Source organism: Phalacrocorax carbo, chromosome 25 (genome assembly GCF_963921805.1).
Source record: "Phalacrocorax carbo chromosome 25, bPhaCar2.1, whole genome shotgun sequence".
Taxonomy (NCBI): Eukaryota; Metazoa; Chordata; class Aves; order Suliformes; family Phalacrocoracidae; genus Phalacrocorax; species Phalacrocorax carbo.
In genome coordinates, this window is record NC_087537.1 from 5634203 (window position 1) to 5660514 (window position 26312).

General features: G+C 69.9%; 3 protein-coding genes across 8 annotated transcripts; 1 reads left to right on the forward strand and 2 right to left on the reverse strand.

The window, feature by feature from the left end:
• Positions 1-331: 331 nt before the first annotated feature.
• On the forward strand, positions 332-7719 carry GRN (granulin precursor). Of its 6 annotated transcripts, none has more exons than XM_064472940.1 (15): positions 332-408; positions 1599-1723; positions 1802-1879; positions 1980-2064; positions 2154-2257; positions 2339-2480; positions 2597-2703; positions 3158-3275; positions 3359-3456; positions 3910-4137; positions 4960-5187; positions 5767-5994; positions 6574-6801; positions 7194-7466; positions 7544-7719. In XM_064472940.1, the coding sequence occupies exons 2-15, from the start codon at positions 1634-1636 to the stop codon at positions 7661-7663; spliced, it is 2127 nt and encodes a 708-aa protein (XP_064329010.1). In that variant the 5' UTR covers positions 332-408; positions 1599-1633; the 3' UTR covers positions 7664-7719. The 6 variants fall into 6 exon arrangements, with proteins under 6 accessions (XP_064329010.1, XP_064329012.1, XP_064329009.1 ...); XM_064472942.1 differs by having other exon boundaries at positions 1620-1723; XM_064472939.1 differs by having other exon boundaries at positions 344-414.
• Positions 7720-7827: 108 nt separating this feature from the next.
• Positions 7828-15858, reverse strand: FAM171A2 (family with sequence similarity 171 member A2). Its single transcript, XM_064472938.1, has 9 exons — positions 15637-15858; positions 13059-13286; positions 11131-11223; positions 10896-11054; positions 10630-10806; positions 10382-10498; positions 10071-10197; positions 8505-9779; positions 7828-8110 (listed from the first exon to the last, which is right to left on the reverse strand). Exons 1-9 carry the CDS (start codon positions 15734-15736, stop codon positions 8056-8058), a joined length of 2331 nt encoding a protein of 776 aa, XP_064329008.1. The 5' UTR covers positions 15737-15858; the 3' UTR covers positions 7828-8055.
• Positions 15859-16790: 932 nt separating this feature from the next.
• ITGA2B (integrin subunit alpha 2b) lies at positions 16791-25757 on the reverse strand. The gene is made up of 30 exons (XM_064473205.1): positions 25554-25757; positions 25346-25476; positions 25169-25266; positions 24910-25075; positions 24784-24833; positions 24056-24101; positions 23735-23863; positions 23602-23649; positions 23221-23264; positions 23029-23088; positions 22620-22672; positions 22278-22486; positions 21927-22109; positions 21799-21844; positions 21603-21707; positions 21435-21490; positions 21182-21333; positions 20807-20920; positions 19474-19544; positions 19247-19394; positions 19015-19107; positions 18829-18908; positions 18640-18714; positions 18466-18568; positions 18233-18385; positions 18033-18143; positions 17808-17921; positions 17489-17596; positions 17290-17412; positions 16791-17002 (listed from the first exon to the last, which is right to left on the reverse strand). The coding sequence occupies exons 1-30, from the start codon at positions 25718-25720 to the stop codon at positions 16910-16912; spliced, it is 3129 nt and encodes a 1042-aa protein (XP_064329275.1). The 5' UTR covers positions 25721-25757; the 3' UTR covers positions 16791-16909.
• Between the last annotated feature and the right edge of the window lie 555 nt (positions 25758-26312).

A 26312-nucleotide genomic window follows, 5' to 3' on the forward strand; every position in this document is an offset into this window, starting at 1 on the left:
GGGGTTTGGGAGGGGGATGGAGTGGTCTGGGGAGGCCTTGGGGGGGTTGTGGGGTTTGGGGGTGCTGCTCCCCCCATGAGCGAGGACCTGAGGGGCCGCGGGGCTCAGCACCAGCGCGACGCGAGGCCCCGTGCTCCGGACGGGGGAGGGGGTCCGCGCCCCCCGTGCTGAGACCTGGGCAACTCATCGCAGTCGGCGGGGGGGGACTGCGGTCATGTGCCTCGCGTCACGTGACGGGGTGGGCGGGACAAGGGGAGGCGGTGCTTCCCGCCCCCTTTCGCCGAGTTGACCAATGGGAGCGGGGCGGGTGAGGAGGTGGGCCAATGGGGGGCGGGGGGTGGGGCTTGCGGCTGACCGGCACGGCGACCCCCGCGGCGGGGCTGGGACCGGCACCGGCACCGGCACCGGGTATAGGTACGGGCACGGGCACGGGCACGCGCACGGGAGTGGGCGGGCGGGCGGGCGGTACTGGGGTGCGCTGGGAGTGACTGGGAGGCACTGGGAGTCTCAGGGCACACTGGGAGTACTGGGATTCCTTGGGGCGCTGTGAGGTCCGGGGGGGGGCACTGGGAGTCACAGGGTAGCACTGGGGGCACTGGGAAGTACTGGGAGTCCCTGCGAGCACTGGGAGGGAATCCCGAGGGCATTGGGGTATACTGGGAGGCACTGGGAGTCCCTTGGGGCTCTGGGGGTCCCGGGGCACTCGGGGCAGTGGGAGACACTGGAGGGCACTGGAGGGCACTGGGAGGCACTGGGAGTCATGGGGGATTCTGGGGTCACTGGGGGGTACTGGGGGGCACTGGGAGCACTGGGTCTGGGCCCTCAGTGTCCCTGTGGGGGCCGTGCGGAGTGCCCAGCCCTGCCCTGCCGCGGGGGGTCCCTGCCCTGCCCTGGGGGGTCTCGGGGGTGTGGGGGACAGCGCAGTGACACCGGAGGAACGAGGCTGCCCCCCCCCCCCGCCCCCCCCAGCACAGGGTCCCACACCGGGTCCCGGGGGTGGTGCCCCCCCAGGGCGTGTCCCGGCAGTGTGGGGGGCTGTGGGGCCTAGGCCTGCCTCAGCTTCCCCCCTGCTGGGAGCCGGGGGGGGGGGATATGGGGGGCAGCACCCACGTCCCCCCCCCCGTGGGGCGCCACCACCCATGGACTGGGCCACACACCCGCCGAGGGGGGGGGTGATGACACGTGGTGAGAGGGAAGTGAAAGTGATTGTGGAAGTGGGGGTGGGAGGGGGAGGGGGGCCATCAGGGCGGGGGACCGACTCGGTAGCGGGGTGCAGGGCAGCCCTTAGCACCCATAGGTTCTGGCTGGGGGGGTTGCCCCCCTCCAACAGCAGTGCTGGCTTCCTATTCTGCGGGAAGATGTTATCAGGGTGCTGCGGGCAGCGGTTGGGGTGCCAGACACCGCAGCGGTCCCTGCAGCACGCCTGGGTGCTCCTTGCAGCATCCTGGGGTGGGGGGCGGCCCTAAGTGAGGAGGGGGTACTGGGGCTTTCCCAGCACCCGGCCAAAAGGGGAAGCGAGAGCTGGGGTGCAGGGCTGGGGCAGAGACCTGCCCCCATCCTGCCTCGGTGAGCGGGAAGCTGAGGCACGGCGGTGCCAGGGGGGTGTCCACTGCCTGCAGGTGCCCCCAGCACCATGAGGACCCTCCTGACGCTGTGGCTGGCTCTGACTGGAGCCGGTGCCTGGCTGCGATGCCCCGACGGGCAGCCGTGCCCTGCCACCCCGGTGAGTGCCCAGGGTCCGGGGGAGGGGGGGGGGTACACGGGGTGCCCCGACCCATGGGTAACCCCCCGTACCCCCCAGGTCCTGCCCGCCAGCAGCGCGGCAGTGTGCCAGGATGGCTTGCCGTGCCCTGCCAGAGCCAGCTGCCCACTGCCAGAGGTGAGCCCACCTGCCGTGCCTCAGTTTCCCCCCCACTCCACAATTTTGGGGGGGCTTCCCCACCACTACAGCCCTCCCACCCCCACTTCTCTTCCCCAAGGGTGTCCCCTGCGCTGGTGGCCGCCGCTGTTGTCCCCAAGGGACCCAGTGTAGCACCGATGGTGAATTGTGCATCACATCCCCAGGTACAGAGGTGTCACATGTGGGTGGGGAGCCATGGGTGGGCCTGGGTGGGGAGCATGGGGATCCCTCACCCCTTTCCTGCTCTCTGCAGCCCCCCGTGCTGTCCCCTGTCCCGACGGACAGTCTGAGTGTCCTGATGATGCCACCTGCTGCATGACGGCCGGTGGCACCTGGGGCTGCTGCCCAATGCCTCAGGTACAGGGGAGGGACACGGGGATGTTGGGTGGGGACACATCACGCGGACACCGCTGTGACGAGCAGATCCGGTGCCCACAGGCCTCGTGCTGTGCCGACAAGGTGCACTGCTGTCCCCACGCCACCGTCTGCGACCTGGCCCACGGGCGCTGCCTGTCACCCACCGGTGATGTCCCCATGGGCACCGCGTTCCCCGCCTGGAAGCGCAAGCCCCCAGCAGCAGGTAAGAGCTGTCCCCTTCTGCATGGTGGGGTGTCCTCGCTGTCCTCACAGAGGGGACACGGTGGTGGGGAAGGGGCATGGTGACACTGCTTGTGTTTGTGTGTGTGTCCCCCACAGTCGCGCTGCGCCAGGTGCTGTGTCCTGATGGTCGCTCGGCTTGTCCCGACGGTGCTACCTGCTGCCAGATGCCCTCGGCGCAGTACGGCTGCTGTCCCCTGCAAAACGTGAGTGCTGGCCCCGCGCTGGACACCCCGCGCTGGACACCCTGCACCAGGCACCCCACACTGGGCAGCCTCTGCCAAACATCCCATACCAGGCACCCACAACAGGCACCCCATACCAGACCCCCACACCAAGCGCCCCATGCTGGGCACCCTGATTCACGCACCGTGTCCCAAGCACCCCATGCCGGCCACCTTGTACTGGCCAGGCTGTACTGGCAGCGCATACTGAGCACCCCACGCTGGGCACCCTGTCCTGAGCACCACGTGTTGCGTACCCTGAGCTGGGCACCCTGTCCTGAGCCACCCCATGTCAGGCACCCTGCACTGAGCACCCCATGCCGTGCACCCCATTTCGGGCACCCCATGCTGGCAGCCCACCCTGTCCGCAGTGCCGCCGGGCCCCTGGGGCAGGCAGGGGTCCGGCAGGCACCGACGGCGGGCTCTCCCTGGGCAGGCGGTGTGCTGCAGCGACGGGCAGCACTGCTGCCCGCAGGGCACTGCCTGCGACCTGGAGCGCTCCACCTGCACGTCATCAGGGGACTGGGCACAGCCCCTGGCATCCCTGCCCAAAGGTGAGGACTCCTCTTGGGGGCAGCCACCCCCTGTCCCGGCCTGAGGAGGGGGACACTGGCTCTGACTGCCCCCTTGTCCCCAGCTCATGATGTGAAGTGTGACGAGCGGACCAGCTGCCCCGAGGGAAACACGTGCTGCCGGCTCAGCTCAGGGGCCTGGGGGTGCTGCCCGATGGAGGAGGTACGGGGTGTGGTGGGCGGGAGATGTCCCTTGTCCCCTGGTGGGATGAGGGCAGATGTTCCCTATCGCCCAGGAGGGACAGGGAGGGCACCCACCCCGCTGATGTCCCATGGCAGTGACACTTGACCCCTTTGCTGGGCCGCAATCAAAACCACTCTGCTAACTGGGACCTGTCTGGGGCTCCTGTGGAGGGACGCAATGAAGGGCCACGAGGCCACCAGGATGCTTGGGGACTGCCAAGTGTCCCACTGCAGGGGTTCACGACTGATGGGGGCGTCCCCATGTCCCCCATCCCCAAAACGTGGATGGAGCCAGGCTGGGAGGGCAGGGACAGAGGACAAGGGAGGGCAGGGACAGGCAGGGAGGGGGCACAGTTTGTCCCCTGTGGGTCCCCAGCATGGAACTGGGGGTCCCCAGGGGTCCAGGCTGGGCTCAGCCCCTTCTCGCCCCCAGGCCGTCTGCTGCCCCGACCACGTGCACTGCTGCCCCCAGGGCTACACCTGCGACCCCGAGTCCAGCAGCTGCCTGCAGGAGGGGGGGGGCCGCCGGCCCTGGCTGCAGAAGACCCCGGCGCTGGCCCGGGCCGGGGACGTGCGGTGCGATGACAAGACCAGCTGCCCCGATGGAAGCACGTGCTGCCAGCTGAGCTCGGGGAGCTGGGCGTGCTGCCCGCTGGAGCAGGTATGGGGGGGTGCTGCCCGCCGGGGCGGGTATGGGGGGTGCTGCCCGCCGGGGCGGGTATGGGGGGGTCCTGCCCGCCGGGGCGGGTATGGGGGGTGCTGCCCGCTGGAGCAGGTATGGGGGTCCTGCCCACAGGGACAGGGTGCCCCTGTATGGGGAGAAGGACATGCTGGGTCCCCAGCAGGGTGGAGGGGCCAGAGCGGCGCACCCAGGGGAGCAGCGGGCCCCGGCCTGGGCTGACACCAGGGGGAACAGGGTGTCCTTGTAGGGGGGACACATCTCAGGGATCCTGGGCAGCTGAGGCAGAGGGCCTGGGGACATGGGGATGTTCAGCAGGACACTGCCACCTCCTGTCCCCATCGGATGGGGCAGGTGTGCCCTGGAGGGACAATGCCAGATATCCGCTGTCCCCCAGTAGGGACAATGGCCGATGTCCACCCTTCCCTGGGTGGATGAGGGAGGGCCAGTGTCCCACTGGGGTGGGGGTGACACCGGCCTCCTTTGATGCGCCCCAGTCAGGCCCACTCCGCTAACTGGGACCTGTCTGGGGCTCCTGTGGAGGGACGCAATGAAGGGCCACGAGGCCACCAGGATGCTTGGGGACCGCCAAGTGTCCCACTGCAGGGTTCACGACTGATGGGGGGGTCCCCATGTCCCCCATCCCCAAAACGTGGATGGAGCCAGGCTGGGAGGGCAGGGACAGAGGACAAGGGAGGGCAGGGACAGGCAGGGAGGGGGCACAGTTTGTCCCCTGTGGGTCCCCAGCATGAAACTGGGGGTCCCCAGGGGTCCAGGCTGGGCTCAGCCCCTTCTCGCCCCCAGGCCGTCTGCTGCCCCGACCACGTGCACTGCTGCCCCCAGGGCTACACCTGCGACCCCGAGTCCAGCAGCTGCCTGCAGGAGGGGGGGGGCCGCCGGCCCTGGCTGCAGAAGACCCCGGCGCTGGCCCGGGCGGGGGACGTGCGGTGCGATGACAAGACCAGCTGCCCCGATGGAAGCACGTGCTGCCAGCTGAGCTCGGGGAGCTGGGCGTGCTGCCCGCTGGAGCGGGTATGGGGGGTGCTGCCCGCCGGGGCGGGTATGGGGGGTTGCTGCCCGCCGGGGCGGGTATGGGGGGGTGCTGCCCGCCGGGGCGGGTATGGGGGTTCCTGCCCGCCGGAGTGGGTATGGGGGGGTCCTGCCCGCCGGGGCGGGTATGGGGGTTGCTGCCCGCCGGGGCGGGTAGGGACAATGGCCGATGTCCACCCTTCCCTGGGTGGATGAGGGAGGGCCAGTGTCCCACTGGGGTGGGGGTGACACCGGCCTCCTTTGATGCGCCCCAGTCAGGCCCACTCCGCTAACTGGGACCTGTCTAGGGCTCCTGTGGAGGGACGCAATGAAGGGCCACGAGGCCACCAGGATGCTTGGGGACCACCAAGTGTCCCACTGCAGGGTTCACGACTGATGGGGGCGTCCCCATGTCCCCCATCCCCAAAACGTGGATGGAGCCAGGCTGGGAGGGCAGGGACAGAGGACAAGGGAGGGCAGGGACAGGCAGGGAGGGGGCACAGTTTGTCCCCTGTGGGTCCCCAGCATGAAACTGGGGGTCCCCAGGGGTCCAGGCTGGGCTCAGCCCCTTCTCGCCCCCAGGCCGTCTGCTGCCCCGACCACGTGCACTGCTGCCCCCAGGGCTACACCTGCGACCCCGAGTCCAGCAGCTGCCTGCAGGAGGGGGGGGGCCGCCGGCCCTGGCTGCAGAAGACCCCGGCGCTGGCCCGGGCGGGGGACGTGCGGTGCGATGACAAGACCAGCTGCCCCGATGGAAGCACGTGCTGCCAGCTGAGCTCGGGGAGCTGGGCGTGCTGCCCGCTGGAGCGGGTATGGGGGGTGCTGCCCGCCGGGGCGGGTATGGGGGGTTGCTGCCCGCCGGGGCGGGTATGGGGGGGTGCTGCCCGCCGGGGCGGGTATGGGGGTTCCTGCCCGCCGGAGTGGGTATGGGGGGGTCCTGCCCGCCGGGGCGGGTATGGGGGTTGCTGCCCGCCGGGGCGGGTAGGGACAATGGCCGATGTCCACCCTTCCCTGGGTGGATGAGGGAGGGCCAGTGTCCCACTGGGGTGGGGGTGACACCGGCCTCCTTTGATGCGCCCCAGTCAGGCCCACTCCGCTAACTGGGACCTGTCTAGGGCTCCTGTGGAGGGACGCAATGAAGGGCCACGAGGCCACCAGGATGCTTGGGGACCACCAAGTGTCCCACTGCAGGGTTCACGACTGATGGGGGCGTCCCCATGTCCCCCATCCCCAAAACGTGGATGGAGCCAGGCTGGGAGGGCAGGGACAGAGGACAAGGGAGGGCAGGGACAGGCAGGGAGGGGGCACAGTTTGTCCCCTGTGGGTCCCCAGCATGAAACTGGGGGTCCCCAGGGGTCCAGGCTGGGCTCAGCCCCTTCTCGCCCCCAGGCCGTCTGCTGCCCCGACCACGTGCACTGCTGCCCCCAGGGCTACACCTGCGACCCCGAGTCCAGCAGCTGCCTGCAGGAGGGGGGGGGCCGCCGGCCCTGGCTGCAGAAGACCCCGGCGCTGGCCCGGGCGGGGGACGTGCGGTGCGATGACAAGACCAGCTGCCCCGATGGAAGCACGTGCTGCCAGCTGAGCTCGGGGAGCTGGGCGTGCTGCCCGCTGGAGCAGGTATGGGGGGTGCTGCCCGCCGGGGCGGGTATGGGGGGTGCTGCCCGCTGGAGTGGGTATGGGGGTGCTGCCCGCTGGGGCGGGTATGGGGGGTCCTCCAGAGGAGTCTGGGGAGTGGGGGCACAAGGGGTTGGGGATGGGATGGGATGGGGGGGCTTTGGGGCAGAGCAGTGCTGTGGGTTGTCTGGGGATAAGAGCCCCCACTTCCATCACTGCTGCCCCCTCTATGGGGGCTCTGTGGGCACCCTGGGGACAGGGTCTGACAGTCCCTGGGGCTGCTGTTGGGCGTGAGCAGGGCTTGTGTGGCGGGGTGGGGGGGTACATGTGGCTGAGGGGGCACCCAGCCACCCGGACGCCTGTCGCCCCCGTTGAGCCCAGCTTCCCCTCGGCAGGCCGTCTGCTGCAGAGACCACCAGCACTGCTGCCCCCGGGGCTACACCTGCAACGTGGCCACCCAGAGCTGTGAGAAGCTGCTGGCCCCCACCCCGCTGCTGCCAGCACCCCTGCCCCCCCGCCAGCCACCCACCGCCCCACCCGCCCTGCTGCGAGCCGCCGGCACCGAGCTGGGTGCCGCCGTGCCCTGCGATGCCGCCCGCTCCTGCCGCGGCGGGCAGCAGTGCTGCCGGAGCCGGGGGGGCTCCTGGGGGTGCTGCCCCTATGCTCAGGTTAGTGGGGAGGTATTAGGGTGGGGTTCTGGGTGCCATCACCCCGCTGCTCCTCCGCTCATCCCGTCTCTCCACAGGGCTCCTGCTGCTCCGACGGCCGACACTGCTGCCCCAGGGGGTCCCGCTGCACCCGGGGGGGCCAGGGGTGCAGCCCCCAGCGCTGGGACCTGCCTGCGCCCCGCAGGGTGCTGCTCTGATGGCCTTGGGGACCCCCCTGGGTGCCCCCCACCCCAATAAACGGTTTCTAGGACAAGCCCCCATCCCCTGGCTCCTTGCAGGGGTGGGGCTGGAGCTGAGGGAGGAAGCAGAGGCAGGCAGGTTTTTTCTTTTTTTTCCTTTTTTTTTTTTTTTTTTAATATATTAATGCCATCTAATGAACAGGCAGGGACGTGCCCAGCCCGGCTGGGGGCAGGCAGTGCCCAGGGAGGGGGGGTCTCCATGTTCCCCCCACCGCTGGCCCAGCCCCAGCTGGCCCCTCCTCTTCCTCGCCACGTAGAAAACGTTTAGAAACACGATTAAAATCCAATGCCAAGGAGGGGGGGATGAGGTTGGGTGGGGAGGCAGGGCTCCCTCCCCCCCTCCCCACCTCCTACGGCAGCTTGGAGGCACCGCTGGCCCGGGGGGCACTGCCGGCCCCCCCTGCCCTGCAGGGACACAAGCAGGGACATGCCTCAGGGCTTGGGGGGGGACACAGTTCTTGCTCCCCACAAAAGACAGGGAGATGAATGGTAATGTCATGGTAGGGCAGAGCCTGGTGGCACCGGGGGGGGACACACAAAATACACACCCCAAGCACAGAGGGATACAGGTGACGTGGGGCTTGTCCCTCTGCCACCTCCCCGGGGGGGCGCAGGGTGGGATGGGGTGGTGGGATGCGGTGGTGGTAGGATGGTGACAGGACAATGTGGTGGCTGGGACGGTGGCAGGAGGGGACACAGGAGCAGCGTATCTGCCATGCGTGCACACCCCCGGGGTCCCACAGCTCCCGCCACCCCCGGGACCAGAGGACACGAGGACACAGACCCCCCCCGCACTCACTTGACATTGAAGACCATCAGCGGCCGCTCCTCCCGCTTCTGCCAGGGGCTTTTACGGTCGCCCCCTTCGTCCCCCCCCTCGCCCGCCTCCGCCAGCGCCTCTTCTTCAGGGCTGGTCAGGGAATCGCGGGGGGCTTCACTGGCGCTGCTGCGCCCGCTGCCCCCCCCTCGCCGCCCCCCGCTCCCCGCTTCCAGCAAGGGGGCCAGCGAGCTGTCCTCTGGGGAGGCGACGGGAAGGGGGGGTCGGGTCCCGCCATCCTCCCCCCCACCTCCGACTCCCCGGGGGAGGCGGGGGGGGGGCGCGGGGCCGGACCCCCTCTCGCCGCCCTGCAGGTCGATGTAGGAATGCCGGACCTGGGAGGAACGGCCGTCCAAGGAGACGAACCAAGCTCTTGGAGGGGGGGGACCCCCCAATTCTAATAACTGCTGGCCTGCCAGTGCTTGCAGCTCCCCGTTGAGCTGGGCCACCGCCGACCCGTCCAGCAGCACCGGGATGGCCACCGAGCCGCTCACCGGTTGGGGGGCACGAGCTCCCCCCCAGTTTTCCCCTTCCTCAAATGGTTGCCCAGCAGATGGGGGGGCCGGGGGTGCAGCTGTTGCCACCGTCGAACCGGGGCCCCCATCGGTTTCGGGGGGACCCTCCGGCTCGCCAGGGGCCAGGCGCATGTACCTGGCAGGGATGAGGAGGGTGGGCATCACTCCCCGGTAAACATCATCCGGCCCCCCACCCCGGTCCAAGGGGCCGCAGAGGAGGAGGGGACCCGGGGGGGCCAGCGAGGGGGGGCGAGGGGGGGGCTCAGGCAGCGGGTGCTCTGTTGGCTGCCCTCCATAACGGGAAAACACTGGGGGCGAAGGGGGCCGGGGGGGAAAAGCAGGGGTCCCCCGGGGATGCTCGTCTGGCGGCTGCAGCCCGTCCACTGAGCGGGCGGCCCTGAGGCCGAAGGCTTCCCCAGGGCGCCCATAGTCCTCCGGCGCGGGGGGCTGGCGGCGGCGGGGGGCCAGGGTGCCGGCGGGGGTCCGGGGACCGGCACGGAGCTGGGGGGGGGCCGGCGGTTGGAAGAAGTCCGGCCGGGTGGTGGGGAGGTCACGGGTAGTGGGGGGCAAACTGGGGGTGGGGAGGTCAGTGTCCCCCCCCGAGGACGCCGTCTCCAGGTGGCTGCCGCCGCAGAGGAGGTCCAGCTGGGACACCGAGGTGGCCTGGTCCCGTCGGGCGGCGTCCAGCGGCCCCGGCAGCGGCAGCTTGCGGTGCTGTGCGCGCGGCTTCAGGCACCGCCGCCTGCGGGGAGACGGCGATGGGGGGGGTCACCCCACGGCAGGAGGGTGCTGGGGTTCCCCACCCACCTCCCTCACGTGCTGGGAGGGGGAATCCAGCCAGCTATAGGACACCCTGGGGGTGCCAGAAGGTGGTGGCTCCCCCATAGCCAGCTATAGGGCACCCAGGGGTGGCGGGGAATCCTGGTTCCACCACCACCCCCCCCCCACCCAGCTGTAGGATACCCAAGGGTGCCAGGTGGGCCTCTACCCCGCCATAATTGGGATCCCAAGGGTGCCGGGTGGGGGTGCTGACCTGCAGTAGTAGATGAGGAGGCAGAGGAGGATGAGGACGAGCAGGGCCAGCGCGCCCAGGATGGTGAGCAGGAAGATGGTGTGGTAGGTGGTGATGTCCGTCACACCTGCCGCCATCGCCACCAGCCCTGGGGGGCAGCCCCCAACAGTAAGCGCAGCCCAGGGGCTGCACCCACCGACGGCCCATGGGGTGGGTGTCATTCACCCCCTCCCACACATCCCCCCCATTCACCCTGGGGTGCTGCCACACCCCCCACCCCCCACCCCCCCCAGAGCCACGGGGAAAGGGAGCACCCATGGGTGTCACCCTACCTGTGCTGGGAGAGGGCAGAGCCGCTGCCCAGTACCCCAGCTGGGAGGAGACGAAGGTCCAGTAGAGCTGCCGGCCTTCCTTACGGATCAGCCCCGTCCCGTTACGCACCCACAGCCCTGTAGGGAGACACGGCCATCCCCCACCCCAGGTGGGCTGAGACCCCCCCCCAAAATCATCACCCCCACCGCCGCCACCCCCCGGCAGGAGCAGTGCCACCCCTCTGCCACCCGCCTCAACCAGCACTCACCGCTCTTGGGGTCAAACCTCCAGGCTGGCACACTGGTGGCCACCACGGGCCCAGCGTCGGGGGCCAGAGGGACAGACAGCTGGACAGGGCCGGCCAGCGGCACCTCGGTCCCGTTCCCAGTGAAGAGATGGACGCTGAGAGCCGCCACGGGTGCCAGCTCCAGCCAGGTGGCATTGGCTGCGGGGACAAGGGACGGGTGACATACATACGGGATCACCTCATGGGGGGGAGGGGGGTGTCCCCAAGTCCCCCCGGTGTCCCCGTACCGCTGCCGTCCTGCTCGGCCCCGAGGAAGGCGGGGAAGGTGCGGGCCAGGCTGGGGCCAGTGGCGGCGGTGAGGGACGCGGCGAGCTGGCTGTATGTGGAGCTGCGGGGCAGGCGGGCTGCCCGCCGCGGGAACTGCGCCCACGGCTGTCCCCGGGCACCTGCGCGGGGGACACAGGGTGGGTGGCAGCACCCAGAGCAGGTGGCGTCACCCCTCCCTCCATCCCTGTCGCTCACCTGGGGATCCCAGGAGGATTTGGACCAGGTCTTCGTAGAGGATGAGGGTGGCGGGGCGCTCTGGGAGCAGGTAGAGGCTGATGGAGGCGTAGACTGCAAGGGGAGCGGTGATGGGGAGAACCCCAAAATACCTGCCCAGCCCCTCCCCCCAGTTGGGGGATGGGGCTAGGGAGGAGGGGGAGGGTGGGGGGTGATGGGGAGAGGGGATGATGGGCCCAGCAGAGCCCCACGGGTGGGTGGAGGGGGGGAATAGGGCAGCAAGGAGTGGGATGGACATGGGGACAGGGAGGGATAGGTGGGGGCAGGCAGGGTGGCGGCACCCCCTGCGCAACCCCATCCTTGCACACCCCACACACCCCAATTCTTGCGCACACACCCCACCTCCCCGTCCCTGTATGCCACGGTGCCCTCGCACACCGCCAGTCCTGGCACACCCATGCGCATCCCCAGGCCTCGCACACGCCATGCACCCCGCGCAACCCCGCACACCCCAATTCTTGCACACCCCATACACCCTGACCCTTGCACACCCCGATCCTCGCACCACGATCCTGCACTCCTACCTTTGCACACACCCCCTGCACCCCAGCCCTCGCACACACCCTCCGCACCCCCAGTCCCCGCCTGCCACCATTCCCTTGCACACCCACAATCCTTGCACACCCCAAATCCCCCGCCTCACCCACCACATGCACCCCCATCCTTGCACACCTCCACCCCTGCGCACCCCCCAGCCTTGCATGCCCCCCCTCTGAGCGCTCCCACGTGTCCCACCCCCCCAGCAAGGTGACCCCATCGACGCCGCCCTGCGCTCCCCCCCCACCCCGCGACGGCCCTGGGGACAAGGGCTGGCGCCCAGCCCAGGGTGTCCCTCCCGGCTCCCCCTGCACAGGGATGGGGGGGCCTTCGGGGTCACCAGGACATGCCCATCCCCTCTTGACGGGGCCAGACCCACCCCAAACACCCCTCTGTACAGGATCCCCTCCCCAAAAGCCCTTTGGGGTCCCCAGGAAGGGACTGGGGTCCCAGTAAGGGACTGGGGGTCCCTGGGAAGGGGTCAAGGGCCCCCAGTAAGAGACTGGAGCCCCACCGCCAAGTAAGGGAGAAATGAGGGACCCCATTAAGGGCTTGGGCCCCCCCATAAGGGACTGAGGCTCCCCATAAAGGACCAGTTCCCCCAGTAAGGGGTCAGGGCCCCTGTAAGAGATCGGGGTCCCCCATAAGGAACGCACACCCACAGTGAAGATTCAGAGCCCCCCCCAGTAAAGAGATGGGGCCCCCTGTGAGGGCTCAGAGCCCCCCAGTAAGGGATTGGAGCCCCCCAGTAAGGGCTCAAAATTCCCAAATAAAAAGTTGGGGGCCCCTGTGAGGGCTCAGGGCCCCAGGTAAGGGACTGGGGTCCCCCATAAGGATTCAGAGCCACTTGGTAAGGGCTTGAAGCCCCCATAAGAGTTCAGAGCCCCCCCAGTAAGGGGTTAGGGTCCCCCATAGGGCTCAGAGCCCCCAGTAAGGGGTTGGGGTCCCCCATAAGGGTTCAAAGCCCCCTAAAAAGGGATTGAGCCACCCCATAAAAGCTCAGAGCCCCCCAGGAAGGGACTGGGGACCCCCATAAAGGATCAAAAGCTCCCCAATAAGGGGTTGGGGTCCCCCCATAAGGGTCAGATCCCCCCAGTAACGGGTTGGGGTCCCCCCAATAAGGGATCAGAGTCCTCTCAGTAACAGGTTGGGGTCCCCCATAAGGATTCAGAGCCCCCAGTAAGGGGTTGTGGTCCCCAGTAAGGGCTCAGAGCCCCCCATTAAGGCATGGGGATTCCCCATAATGGGTCAAAGCCCCCCAGCAAGGGATTGGGCCACCCCATAAGGGCTCAGAGCCCCCCAGTAAGGGATTGGGGTCCCCCCATAAAGTCTGGGGGGTCCCAGTCACTCACGCGGCAGCTTGTTGACGCGCCAGGGGACAGAGGCGGTGACGTAGCCGCGGCGGGCGGCGGTGACAAGGACCCAGGTGCCCAGGCGGTAGGGGACGGGCAGGACGCCGGCGCCCTCGTGGTCGGTGGTGCCGGCTGCCAGCGAGCTGCGGTTGCCGAAGACCTCCAGGGCGGCCTGGGCCAGCGGGGCCAGCGTCCCACTCTCGTACACCTGCACCTTCAGCAGCACCTCTGCGGGGACACGGGTGACGCATGGGTGCGGGCACCCCACATGACGGTGGGAAGCCCCCACCACCCGCCCCAGCATGCCCGGTGGATGGGGTAGGGGGCACCACCTCAGCAGGGTGGTGGGACCCATCCCAGTGGGTCACGGCCACCGCCCTGGTGGGTCCTGGGCAGCACCCCAGTAAGGTTCCAGGTGCCACCCCAGCAGCGTGGCAGGCACCTTGCTGGCAGGTTCAGGGGCACCATCCAGCAGGACAGCAGGCACCGGCAGGGGAGGCGTGGGCATCATCCCTGCGCCCACCCTGTGCCCCCCAAAGTGGGTGGACCAAGGGGCAGGGGGGTATTGCTGCAGGGTGCTGTGCCCACACGGGGTGGGTGCACTCAAGTGTGTCCCTCCCAAAATCCACTGCAAGGGGCCAGGCAGGGCCCTTCTCCCTCAGGGTGCAGCTCACACATGTCATGAGTTTGGAGGGTCTCCACCCCAGCGGGCCCCACCGGCAGCCCAGGGACAGGTTCCCCACCCCAGTTCCTGATGCAGGGCAGGAATGGGCACGGCTGAGGGGGGTAGGGGGACCCCACACCCCCCGCTGCCCCCGGCACCCCCCCGTACCGGCGCCATCCTGCGCATGAGCCCGCAGCCCTTGGCAGCCGGCCCGGCTCGGGCGCCGTCACCCTGGCAACGACCTCCTTCATCCCACAGCCCCGGGTGCTTTCGGGACCCCGTGCTCCCCTCTGGCAGCATCCTGCCCCCCAAAAGCCCCCGCATCACTGGACCACCCACCCCCCAGCCCAGATGTTGCCCAGATGTTGCAACGGACCAGGGGAGGAATTTGCAGCAGCTGCTGTGATGCACGGGGGGGGGGGGGGTCGGACATTGGGGTGGGGGGGTGTGACTGGGGTTGTCCCCCCACATACCGGGGACAGCCGGCACCCAGGGGGCAGGAATGTCCCTGCAGCCACATGCCGGCCACCCACAGCTGCTGGGGGACAGCTGGCACCGACGGCCACCCCTGCTGTCCTCCGGGGGGGGGGGGGCCAAGGTGCCACTCCCCAGTGCGGGGGGATACACCGCCCCCCTCCCCACTCTCTGCCTCCATGGGCACAAGCCCCCTACTACCACCAAGGGGCCCCCAGCCCATGGCAGAGCCACCGCGGGGCATGCTGGCACCCCACCAGCCTCCCAGTTCCTCCCGGTATGACCCCATGGCTCCATAATGGGTAGCCCTGGGATGGGAGTGGGACCCAGACATCCGGCCCTGCGCCCTGTCACCGCTGCCACCCCATGGGGATGGGCACGGGTGGCTCCAGCTGAGCCGCGGGCATGCCGGGGTCAGGGACCCCCCTCGCCCCACTGCTCCCCACCTCACACCCGGGCACACCTCCCCCTGGCACAAGGGCACTGCCAGGAGGGTTTGGGGTGGGGGTGGGGGGTCACGGAGAGCCATGGGGACCCCAAAGTGGCACACTGCACCCGAAGGCCCACCCTGCCTGCCAGGAGCGGGCAGAGGCACCTGCAATAGGGTGATCACCGCACCCCACCCAGGACGCTCCCCACCATCCTGCACCCCCGGGTGCTGTTCAGGACCACCACCCACCCACCTTCCTCCTGTACGCCCTGGCCCGGGCCCCCCCCCCCCCCACCATGTTGCATCCCCTGGTGCTGCTCAAGACCCCCATCCACCATCCTTCAACCCCAACCTTTGTCCAAGACCCCCACCCACCACCCTGCACCCCATTGCCTGGGACCCCCACCCAACATCCTGCACCCTCAAGCTCTGCCCAGGACCCCCACCCACCTTCCTTCACCCCCTGGCCTGCGACCCCCACCCATCGCGTTGCACCCCATGGCGCCGCCCGGGGCTCCCACCCACCCACCTGCACCCCATGGCCTGAGACCACCCCACCCTCTTGCACCCCCGAGTTCCGTCCGCGCCCCCCACCCACCCAGATGCACCCCGTGGCACTGCCAGGGACCCCCACCCACCCTCTCGCACCCCTAGGCGCTCCCCAGGACCCCCCTCCCAGCACTCTGTGCCCGCCGGTGGCGAGAACCGCCCGAGATGGGGGGAGACGGACGGTCAAACGGGGGGGCGGGAAGACGGGTGGGGTGGTCAGACAAACAGCCAGCCGGAGACGGACGGCCACCAGCCGGGGGGGCGGGCACGGAGGGGGGGGCACCGGGGAGGGGGGCACCGGGGACGTGGGGGGGGGGCCCGTTCCCGGCGGGATGGGGGTGAAGCAGGCGGGGCCGGGGGGGGATGGAGGGGCCGGCGGGGGTCGGGGCGGGGGTCGGGGCGGGCCGGGGCGGGGGCGGGCGCCTCCCGCCGCCGCCCCCGCACACAAAGGCCGCTCTCACCGTGCGCTCCCGGCTCCGCCGCGCCCCGCACCCGCCGCCCGCCCGCGGCCACCAGCAGCAGCAGCACCGGCAGCGGCGGCAGGAGGCGGCGGGGCCGCATGATCGCTCCGCGCCGTTACCCCGCCATGCCCGGCCCGCCCGGCCCGGCCCGCTCCGCTCCGCCCGCCGCCGCCGCGGGGACCGGGCTCCACCTGCCGGAGCCGCCGGGCACGGCGGCCCGCCCCGCCCCGGCCCCCGCCCCGCCCCCCGGGCCCGCCCCGCCCCGGGCCCCGCCCCGCCCCCGGGCCCGGCCCCGCCCCCCGGGCCCGCCCCGCCCCGGGCCCCGCCCCGCCCCCGGGCCCGGCCCCGCCCCCCGGGCCCGCCCCGCCCCGGCCCCCGCCCCGCCCCCCGGGCCCGCCCCGCCCCCCGGGCCCGCCCCGGCCCCGGCCCGAGCTCCGCCCCCGGCACCCCGGTACTGACCCTGGCACTGGCACTGACACCCCGGCCGCGGCCCCCCGTCCCAGCACCGACCCCCCCCCCCCCATACCCACTCCCGGTACAGCACTGGCATCCCGGGACTGACCCCCACTACCGGTATCGGCATCCCGGGACTGACCCCGGTACCAGCACCAGCGCCCAGCATCAGCACCGCCCCCGCCCAGCGCTGGCACCGGCCCCCACTGCCAGCACTGACACCCCCGGTACCGGCACCCCGGGGCTGCCCCCACGGTACCACCGCAGCGCCCCGGCCCTAACGCCCCCCAACCACTGGCACCCCAACACTGAACGCCCCAGCACCAACCACCCCGGTACCGACCCCCCAGCACTGACACCCCAACACTGCCACCACACCCATCTCCCTCCAGCCCTGGCACCCACCTGGTACCAACCCCGCCCCCAATCCTCGACCCCTATTTCCTGCCCTCCAGCAGCCCCCTGCACCCCTCCTGCCCCCCAGCACCCCCCCCCCCCCGCCTCCCAGCACCCACACATCAGGCCTTTGTGGAGGCACACAGGCCCCTGGGGTGCCCCAAAAGGCACACGGAGGTCCCCAAAAGGCACTCCCCCCAACTCCTTATTTACCCCCATGTGTGTCCTGTCCCCTCCCCAGGCCCCTCTCCATAGCACAGGTCCTGGGGGGGCACCCCCATGGCACCCCATGGGAACCACCACAGTGCCAGGCAGAGATTTATTGTCCAGGAGCTGGACCCCACAGACACCGAGGGGTGCTGGGGCATGGGGGCTGGGGGACATGCCATGGGGCAGTGGTGCAGGGTCACCCTGGGGTACCCCGCTAGCCCTGGGCACCCCCTGGCTCCTGGGCCTGGTTGGGCGCCAGCTCCTCTGTGTCCTCGGCAGGTGGCCGCGTCCTCTTGAAGAAACCCATCTGGAGGAGGGACATGGTGAGAGCCCGGCCCCGGGGGACCCCACGGCATCAGTCCCTGGGGACCCCAGAGCATCCCCCCTGGGAGACCCCATGGCATCACCCCCGTGGGACCGCATGGCATCACCCCAGGTGCTGCCCCCTACCCTGTGCCTCCCACCCCCAGGGCTGTGTCTCCCATTTCACAGGTCCCTCCAGTGCCATCAGGGTCCCACAACCACAGGGGGGTGTGGGGGTGTGGGGGATGTGTCACCAGTGTCCCCAGTGTCATCGTCCCCCTGTCCACTCACCTTCCACATGAGGAGGATGAGGAGGGTGAGGAGCAGGAGCCCAGCGAGGACCCCCAGCACCACCCACCACACCGGCACAGCCCCCTCGCCCCCAGGACTGGTGCGCACCACCTCGGTGACAGCCTGCAGAGGGATGGGTGGGTGACGCTGCCGCCACCAGAGCCTGTCCCCGTGTCCCCTGTGCCTGTGCAGGTCCTACCGTGGCCTCCCCGGCAGGCAGGACAAGGGGCCGGACGCGGTAGGGCATGGACGAGGTGTTGAACCAGGCTCGTGACTGGATGAGGAACTGCTTCAGGAGGTGCTCCCGCTGAGGACGGACATGGGGACAAGTAGGGACACGGGGGACATGGTGTCAGGGGTGCTGGCAGCCAATGGGGCACCCATGACCCCACACCCCGCATCCCCAGGGCTGCTCTCTGCAGGTCCCCAGGAACCACCGTGCAGGAGGGGACACGGCAGGGACACCCTGGGGACACCCTGGGGACACAGTGCCACCCTGTCCCCAACGGGGACAATACCTGCTGCAGGGTGTCCATCCAGAGCAGGGCGCGGACGCTCACCAGTACCCGCTGGTCCTTGGCCAGGCTGGGCACCTGGCAGGCAATGCTCACGCATGTGGCGTTGCTGCAGTCCTGCAGGACACGGCGGGCGTCACCCTGACCCCACCCCAGCACCCCGGGGGGCACCACCCCAGCCCCCCGCACCCATCATGGGCCGCAGGTCCCCAGGGAGCCCCCTCTCACCACGGACACGGGCTTCTCCAGCTCAGCACCCAGCAGCTCCTCCACCTCCCTGCGCTCCCGCTGGTGGGTGCCATTCTGGGGTGCTGCGCCTGTGGGTCGGGGGATCTCCAGCTGGAAGGCGATAAGGGGGGGAAGGGGCACCGCCGTAACACCCACCCAGCACCCAGCGGGTGGGTGCCGGTCCCCGGGCAGCGCCCTACCTGCTCGGCGTTGAGGCCGGGCGGGTTGGTGCAGCTCATGCCCCCCTCGGTGCCCAGCTCCAGCAGGTAGAGCAGGAAGCGGCCGCCCAGCTGGCTGGGGACAGCGAGGCGCAGCGTGACCCCGCTGACGGTGCTGGGACCCTTGTTGTGGAGCTGCGGGAGGATGGTGAGGTGACACCAGGGAGGGGACATTGGGGACAGTCCCCCGGGCACCCATGGGTGCAGCATCCTACCTGGTAGACGTGCTCCACCTTGATGCCGTGGTCCTCGAGCCGCCGGCTGCCCTCCACCCTGTGCCAGCTCGTGGGCAGCACCGTGGTGGCGGGCAGGGAGTTGCTGGCAGGAGAGAGGGGGGTCAGTGTCCCCCCACGGTCCCCCCAGTCCCCCGTGCACCCCCAGACCCTCACCCACGCAGCTCCATTGCCGCCTGCGCCTCCACGGGCACCGTCACTGACACATTGGTAGGGCTGGGGCTGTTCTTGCTGTGGGGACATGGTGGGGTAAGTTTGGGGACACACTGAGGCCACCGAGTCCCGGGCGCCCGGGTCCACACGGTGGGCAGGGGACAGGGCCACAGGGGGTTGGCACTGTGTCACCTCCGCAGCTGGAGCTGGAAGGTGATGGCATCGCCCATGTCCTCCAGGCCGGACACGCTCAGCTCCATGTCCACGGTGATCTGGGGGGGTCAGCGGGAGGATGTGTGGGTGACCAACCACCGCTGGCCGTGCCCAGCCCCGACGCCAGGGTGATGGGCTCAGCGGGGGGACCCCACATCCCCTTACCTGGGCACCTGCTTTCATGGGGTTGCCCAGCTCGCAGAGCACCACGTGGCTCCCGTTCTCCTTCTTGGGGTTGCAGCTCAGCTTCTCCTGCCCCTGTGGGGGGGGACGACACACAGCCAGGGGTGAGAGAGCATGGACCCCCCCCCATGCACCAACAACCCCGGGGACGCACAGGGCCCAAGGGCAGGGTGCGAGCTCCCCCACCCCACGCACCCCCCCACCAGGAACCCACCAGGATGTTGCTACGGGCTGCCTGGTAGTGGGTGCCGGGGGGCAGCTGCACCCGCAGCTCGGCCTCGAAGGCCCCTTCGCCCTCATTGCTGGTGTTGGCGCGCAGGCGCAGCGCGGCCTCCGCCCCGATGAGCAGGCGCCTGCTGGGCCTTGGGGGGGGACAAAGGGACAGGGGTCAGCACCCCTGGGTGACACTGGGCACCCACCCTCACCCAGCCGGGCGCTCACGTGTCGGCGGCCAGGCGGAGGTCGGGGATGCAGAGGTTGTCCTCACCACAGTCCTCCAGTATGATGTGGGTCTGGGAGGGAGGGGGAGACGGGAGGGACAGGGGGACAGTGGGGGGGGTGCGGGATGGGCAGCCGTTGGGGACAACAGAAGGTACAGAGGGGACATCCTGGGGAGGTAATGGGGAGAGCAGGGAGGGTAGGGGCAGATCCCAGGGGCAGATCGGGGACATTGGGGGGCACTGGGGGGACATCCTGGGGAGGGAGTAGGGACAGTAGGGGGGCACTGGGGGGACATCCTGGGGAGGGACTGGGGACAGTAGGGGGGCACTGGGGGGACATCCTGGGGAGGGACTGGGGACATTGAGGGGCACTGGGGGGACATCCTGGGGAGGGATTAGGGACAGTAGGGGGGCACTGGGGGGACATCCTGGGGAGGGACTGGGGACAGTAGGGGGGCACTGGGGGGACATCCTGGGGAGGGAGTAGGGACAGTAGGGGGGTACTGGGGGGACATCCTGGGGAGGGATTAGGGACAGTAGGGGGGCACTGGGGGGACATCCTGGGGAGGGACTGGGGACATTGAGGGGCACTGGGGGGACATCCTGGGGAGGGAGTAGGGACAGTAGGGGGGCACTGGGGGGACATCCTGGGGAGGGATTAGGGACAGTAGGGGGGCACTGGGGGGACACCCTGGGGAGGGATTAGGGACAGTAGGGGGGTGCTGGGGGACATCCTGGGGAGTGATTGGGGATGGGAGTGGGGTACAGAGGGGACATCCAAGGGAGGGACTGGGGACAGTAGGGGGGTACAGGGGGTATGTCCTGGGGAGGGACTGGGGACAGTGGGGCGTTACTGAGCAGGCATGCTGGGGAGGGACGGGGTATGGGGGTGGGGTACAGAGGGGATATCCAAGGGAGGGACTGGGGACAGCAGGGCATACTGGGGGGATGCCCCAAGGAGGGAGCAGGGACAGCAGCAGGGATATCCCAGGGAGAGACTGGGGACAGCAGGGAGGTAGGGGACGTATCCTGGGGGCGTGCTGGGGGCAGCGGGGGGTGAGGGGACACAAATCCTGAGGAGTCATTTGGGACAGTGGGGGAAGCAGGGGGGACATCCCACAGGGACACTGGGGACAGCGGGGAGGGCAGGGGCTATGTCCCAGGGAGGGGCTGGGGACACTGGGGACAGGCTGGAGGCTGTGGGGCTGGAGCACAGCAGTGGCAGCGGGTGCCCCGGGCTGAGGCTACCCACACATGCCCCAGCCCAGCCATGGGGACGTGCCCACCCCGGGGCACTGCGGCGATGTCCCCAGCTCAGCCGCGTCCCCCCCTACCTGGGCCTGCACCAGGGTGTCCCCGTACAGCACCAGCCCCAGGGTCCCGGCGGGCAGTGCCAGGCTCAGGCTCAGGGCGACGGGGCTCAGCTTGTCCTTGAAGTCGGCCTCATCCTGGGGACACCCATGGGCAGAGCACCCCCATGGGCACCCAGCACCCACTCCACCCCAGGGCCCCTACCCTCACGGGCTGGGGACTCTACTGATCCCATCCCTGTCCCCCACCCTTCTGGAGCTGGGGGGTTCTCCCACCCCCACCCTGGTCCCCATCCTGGCTGGACATGCCACTGTCCCCATCCCTGTCCCCCACCCTCCTTGCCCTGGGCACACCACTGTCCCCACCCTTGCCAACTCATGCTGGCACCGTCCCCATACCCGCAGGTAGGCGGTGAGGTTGTGGCACAGGGGGGGTGTCCCCGGGGAAAGCACCAGCGCCTCAAGCCAGGACGACTGGTGGCCCTGCAGCAGCAGGACCCTCCGGGACAGCTTGGGCTTCAGCCTGTCCAGCTGCAGCTCGGCGTCAAGGCCTGGCAGGGCACAGCAGGCAGCGGGGCATGGCACCAGTACCACCCCTGGTGACACCCCGGCAGTGCCCCTTGTCCCCTCCCCGGGTGATGCCGGCACTCACGGATGCTCTGGGGGATGCTCTGACCCGTCACGCTGACGCACAGCACCACGGGGAAGCTGCAAGGGGGATAGCACCCATGGGTGCTCAGGGACCTGCCGCCATCCCCAGAGCGATGTCCCCATGCTGCCAGTGTCCCCATGGCAGTGGTGTGCCCGCCACATGGCTCACCAGCTGACACGGGCGCCAGAGTCAGGCAGGACACACGCCAGGATCTCAGGGTTCAGACCATCAGGGACGCTCAGCTGGGTCTGGGCCACCACCACAGGCTGTCCCCTGGGACACGGGGACAGAGCTGAGTGCCCGGGGACGCGGGCAGGGACCCCCAGGCCGTGCTGCCACCAGAGCCTGCAGGACGGGCACTCACCAGTACACAGCCACCTTGGCCGCCCCGTAAGCCCCCACCAGCAGATCTGCGGGGGGAACAAGCAGGGGGTTGGTGATGGGATGGGTGGCATCGGGTGGCACAGCGGTGGCCACATGGCGGGGCCGTACCCAGGTAGCCATTGCCATCCAGGTCGGTGGCACCACGCAGGGCGAAGCCGAAGGCGGCTGGGCCAGGGAAGGGGCTGTCGAGGCGCTGCGTGGGCACCGGCATCAATCCCTCGCTCTGCCCACGGAAGATGAAGACCTGCCCGCTGCCACCATCTCCCGCCAACGGGGCACCCACGGCCACGTCTGGGGACACAGGGCACATGAGCACCCACCGGGTGCCCCAGCCCGTCACCACGACCCACCCGGCTGCTCCTGCCTGTTTCCCCAATGGTTAGAGCAGGCACTGGAGGGGTGGCACGTCCCCTGGCACAGCCCCCCCTCCCCACCACCCCCGTGCCAGGCCGATGTTACCGCCGTAGCCGTCCTTGTCCAGGTCCCCGAGGCTGGCGATGGCGGCGGCGAAGCGGCCGTAAGGGTGGGTGCCTGTCAGGGTCTGCGGGGTCTGGGCGAGGCGTCTATGCCCCCCGCTCAGATAGACATAGAGGCGGCCCACCTCGCTGCGCTGGCCGTCGGGGCGCCGGGCCATGTACAGGGGGGCACCCACCAGCACATCGTCCTTCCTGCACCCAGCGTGGGGGTCAGGGTCAGGGTCCCCAGGTTTGGGGACTGGTCGCACCCAGGGGTGTGCCAGGCAGGGGGCAGCACCCTAGGGTGCCCCCACGGGGGATGGGGGGGGGCAGTCCTTGCTCTCACCCATCCCCGTTGACGTCAGCCACAGCCACCGTGTGCCCGAAGTATGATGCCACCTGGAAAATGGAAGGGTGGGGGGTGGCACGGGGGGGACACAGGGTGGGTGTTGTGCTGGGGGCACCATGGGGTGCGCTGGGTGACAGGGGTGGTGGGGTGAGGGGGGGCAGTTGGGTGCTGGGGGCGATAGGGGGTGCTGGGGTGCTGTAGAGCACTGGGGGGGCAGCTGGATGCTGTGGGGTGATGGGGCACTGAGCAGGGTGTCAGTGGGCACCAGGGAGCCATGGGGTGCTGGAAGGGGACAGTGGGATAAGGGGGGCAGTGGGGGCAGTGGAACAGGCACTGGGGGTGATGGGGCAGTGGGCAGGGTGCTGGGGGTGCTGGGGGGCGCTGGCACGTGGGGGCGGGGGCATACCTGCTCGCTGGTGATGCCCTGCAGCTGGCGCAGGGTCACCCCCACACTGAAGATCTCCACCTGCCCAGAGCAGCATCAGGCCCTGTCCCTGTACCCATCCCGGGGTCCCACCCCGGGGTGCCCGGCCATGGCAGTGTCCCCACCACCAGGCATCCCCACACAGCCGGGCAGCGGGCGCTCGGCACCACTCACCTCACCCCTCGTGTTGCTCTTGTCGGGGACCCCCACGACGAACTCTGCGGGGGATGAGAACCCTGAGTGCCCCCACCATGGCACTTGGGTGGGCATTGGGGTACCCTCCTGGCACAGGGGTGGGCACGGGGGCACAGAGGTACCCCCAGCACTGGGGTGGGCACAGGGGCACAGAGGTACCCCTGGCACTGGGGTGGGCACAGAGATACCCCCCAGCACTGGGGTGGGCACGGGGGCACAGAGGCAGGCAGGACTCCTGAGCTGGCACAACCCATGTCCCAGAGCCCTTGGGAGGGCACCCTGAAGCCCAGGGGGTGCCCAGGGTCTGGCTCCTCCCCCCCCCCACATGTGGCCCAGTCCCCTGCACCTGCCTGGCCGTACCTTTGGTTTTGGGATCGTCATCGAACTCGCCCACGGCCACCGAGTACCCTGCAGGGAGATGGGCACTGGTGACCCCTGTCATCCCCCACGTGAGCTGGCTATGGGGCCAGGCTGTCCAACGCCCACCGCTCACCCCGGTACCCGTCCCCATAGTCCATGTACGCCGGCTGCTCCGTGGGGCGCCCCGGGCGCTCCGGCCACAGCAGGGACTTGCCGTGGAAGCGGCTGAGGATGGTGTCCACCTCCACCAAGTACAGGAGACCTGGGGAACACCGGGGTGGGAACCAGCGCTCACAGGGCACCCGCTGGCACCTGCCCTGGGCTGCCAGTACTGCTGCAGGTGGCACCTACACGTTGTCCCATCCGGGGTACCCTCCTCCTGCCGTGCCCACCCGAAGGTGGGTACCCCGGCACTGGCCAGCCCAGGTGGCAGTGCCCGGCAGGCAGAACTCACCCATGAAGTAGTACCCGCCAGGGGCACCCAGCACCAGCATGCCGTCCTGCAGGATGAGCTGGTGTCAGCATCCACCCTGGGGCACCCTCACCCTGGCATCCTCATCCTGACATCCCTCACCCCAGCATCCCCTACCCCAGCACCCCCTCTGTGGCATCCCCCACCCCGGCACCCCCACCCCAGCACCCCCTCTGTGGCATCCCCCACCCCGGCACCCCTTCTGTGGCATCCCCCACCCCGGCACCCCTACCCCAGCACCCCCTCTGTGGCATCCCCCACCCCGGCACCCCTTCTGTGGCATCCCCCACCCCGGCACCCCTACCCCAGCACCCCCTCTGTGGCATCCCCCACCCCGGCACCCCTACCCCAGCACCCCCTCTGTGGCATCCCCCACCCCGGCATCCCCCACCCCGGCACCCCCACCCTGGCACCCCTTCTGTGGCATCCCCCACCCCAGCACCCCCTCTGTGGCATCCCCCACCCCGGCACCCCCACCCCAGCACCCCCTCTGTGGCATCCCCCACCCCAGCACCCCCACCCTGGCACCCCCCACCTCAGCACCTCCTCCACGGCATCCCCTACCCCAGCACCCTCACCCGAGCATCCCCATTCCACATCCCCATTCCAGCATCCCCTGCCCTGGCATCCCCAACACCCACATCCAGCCACACCCTCTGCATCCCTGTGGGGACCCCGGGCACGCTGCCCCCCCCCAGCACCCATCTCACCGGGGTGACAGCCGCGCTGAAGCCAATCTCGCAGTAGCGCTTGTCATAGGCTGCAGGTACAGGGCAGGGTCAGACCCACCCAGGGTGGGGGGCAGCCACTGCCCCCACCCACCCACCCACCCTCACCGTAGTAGCTCTCGCGGTAGGTGCTGGCCATGAGCCGGTCGCGGCAGGGCGAGTACCAGGCGATGCGCTGCAGCCCGGGGGCACCCACGAAGCAGGCGCCCGTCGGGGTGCGGAAAGCCTCCTGCTCCCTGTACATCGCGTTCCAGTGCTGCAACGGGGCACAGGCCTGGGGACAGGGACAGGGTGGGTGCCCACCCCACTCCCACCCCCACCCCCACCCTCACCCAACAGTGCCCACCCGTCTGCCAGGTGCACCCACCACCAGTTTGCCGTTCCAGCTGGTGACGGACGCCCCCAGCCACTGGTGCGACTTGTAGGTGTGGAGCTCCAAGGTGCTTTGGATCTCGGTCTCATCTCCTGGGGGAGCAGGAGAGGGGGAGCGTGCTGGGCCAGCAGCCCCCCCACGCCCACCCATCACCCCGTGGCACCCACGCACCCGTAGTGTCGATGTCGAGGGGGCGGCAGGGGGTCTTGCCGGGGGGCCAGGAGCAGAGGAAGACGGCGCCGGGCTGAGCCACGTCGGGCTGGGAGGTGTTGGCGCGGGGTGCCCCCACCACCACGCTGGGCCTGGGGTGGGCAGAGCGGGTGTCAGGGTGGGGGGGACAGGTGCCGTGCCCAGCCCCAGCACCCCAGTGACTCCCTACCTGCCCTCGGCCATGTGGAAATCCAGGGCAAAGCCAAAGTAGCTGCCAGGGGGTCCCTCGTACACGGTGGGGGGGTCCTGGAGGAGCCCCAGGGTGGGGGCTGAGTGCGGCCCCCCGAGGAGCAGCAAGGCCTGGAGCAAGGCAGCAGTGCCGGCAGCGGCCCCCATTGCCTCCCCGAAATGCGGCCGGCAGCCCCAGCACAGCCCGTCCCAGCACATCCCCTGCTTATCTCTGGGATGCAGCTGGGGACAGGGGGCACAGGAAGAGCTCCCACACACACACAATGGCTCCTGCCAGGGACCCAAAGGGGTCTGGGGGTGCAGGGGGGGTCACGCTGCTTTTGGTGGGGGGAACGGAGGTGCCCAGCCTGGCTGGCAGAGCAGGGCAGGGGGCAGGAGGTGGCAGCATCCTCGGGGGACACAGTGAGGGGCTAGGGAGGACGTGGCCACGGTGGGAAGCGGCACAACAGCCTGCGCCCACCACCCGCCTTCCGCCAGAGGCAAACGCGGCCCTCCGCCCGCGCCGTGGGACGCCTATCTCGGGGCGCAGGCAGCTGCGGGGCCCGGCCAGCGGAAACACACTGGGGGGGGGACGGCCACAGGGTGCAGGGGGCCCATCCGTCATCCCCCAAGGTCCCCTCCACGGCCGGACAGAGCAGACGGGGTTGAGGATGCCTGGCTTCCCGCTCTGGCCTCACCAGCACTGGGCATCACCACCACACCAAACCCCAAAACCCTCCCCGTGGAGGGACGCCGGCCG

Coding starts and splice junctions, on each gene's coding strand:
- GRN (XM_064472940.1), top strand. CDS start 1,634: ATGAGGACCCTCCTGACGCTGTGGCTGGCTCTGACTGGAGCCGGTGCC. Junction 5,188..5,766: donor CGTGCTGCCCGCTGGAGCGG/GTATGGGGGGTG, acceptor TCTCGCCCCCAG/GCCGTCTGCTGCCCCGACCA. Junction 5,995..6,573: donor CGTGCTGCCCGCTGGAGCGG/GTATGGGGGGTG, acceptor TCTCGCCCCCAG/GCCGTCTGCTGCCCCGACCA.
- FAM171A2 (XM_064472938.1), bottom strand. CDS start 15,736: ATGCGGCCCCGCCGCCTCCTGCCGCCGCTGCCGGTGCTGCTGCTGCTG. Junction 11,224..13,058: donor GCGCGTCAACAAGCTGCCGC/GTGAGTGACTGG, acceptor CTCCCCTTGCAG/TCTACGCCTCCATCAGCCTC. Junction 10,198..10,381: donor TCTGCCCTCTCCCAGCACAG/GTAGGGTGACAC, acceptor GCTGCCCCCCAG/GGCTGGTGGCGATGGCGGCA.
- ITGA2B (XM_064473205.1), bottom strand. CDS start 25,720: ATGGGGGCCGCTGCCGGCACTGCTGCCTTGCTCCAGGCCTTGCTGCTC. Junction 22,673..23,028: donor AGGGCATCACCAGCGAGCAG/GTATGCCCCCGC, acceptor TCCATTTTCCAG/GTGGCATCATACTTCGGGCA. Junction 17,003..17,289: donor TCATCCTCCTCATGTGGAAG/GTGAGTGGACAG, acceptor TCCCTCCTCCAG/ATGGGTTTCTTCAAGAGGAC.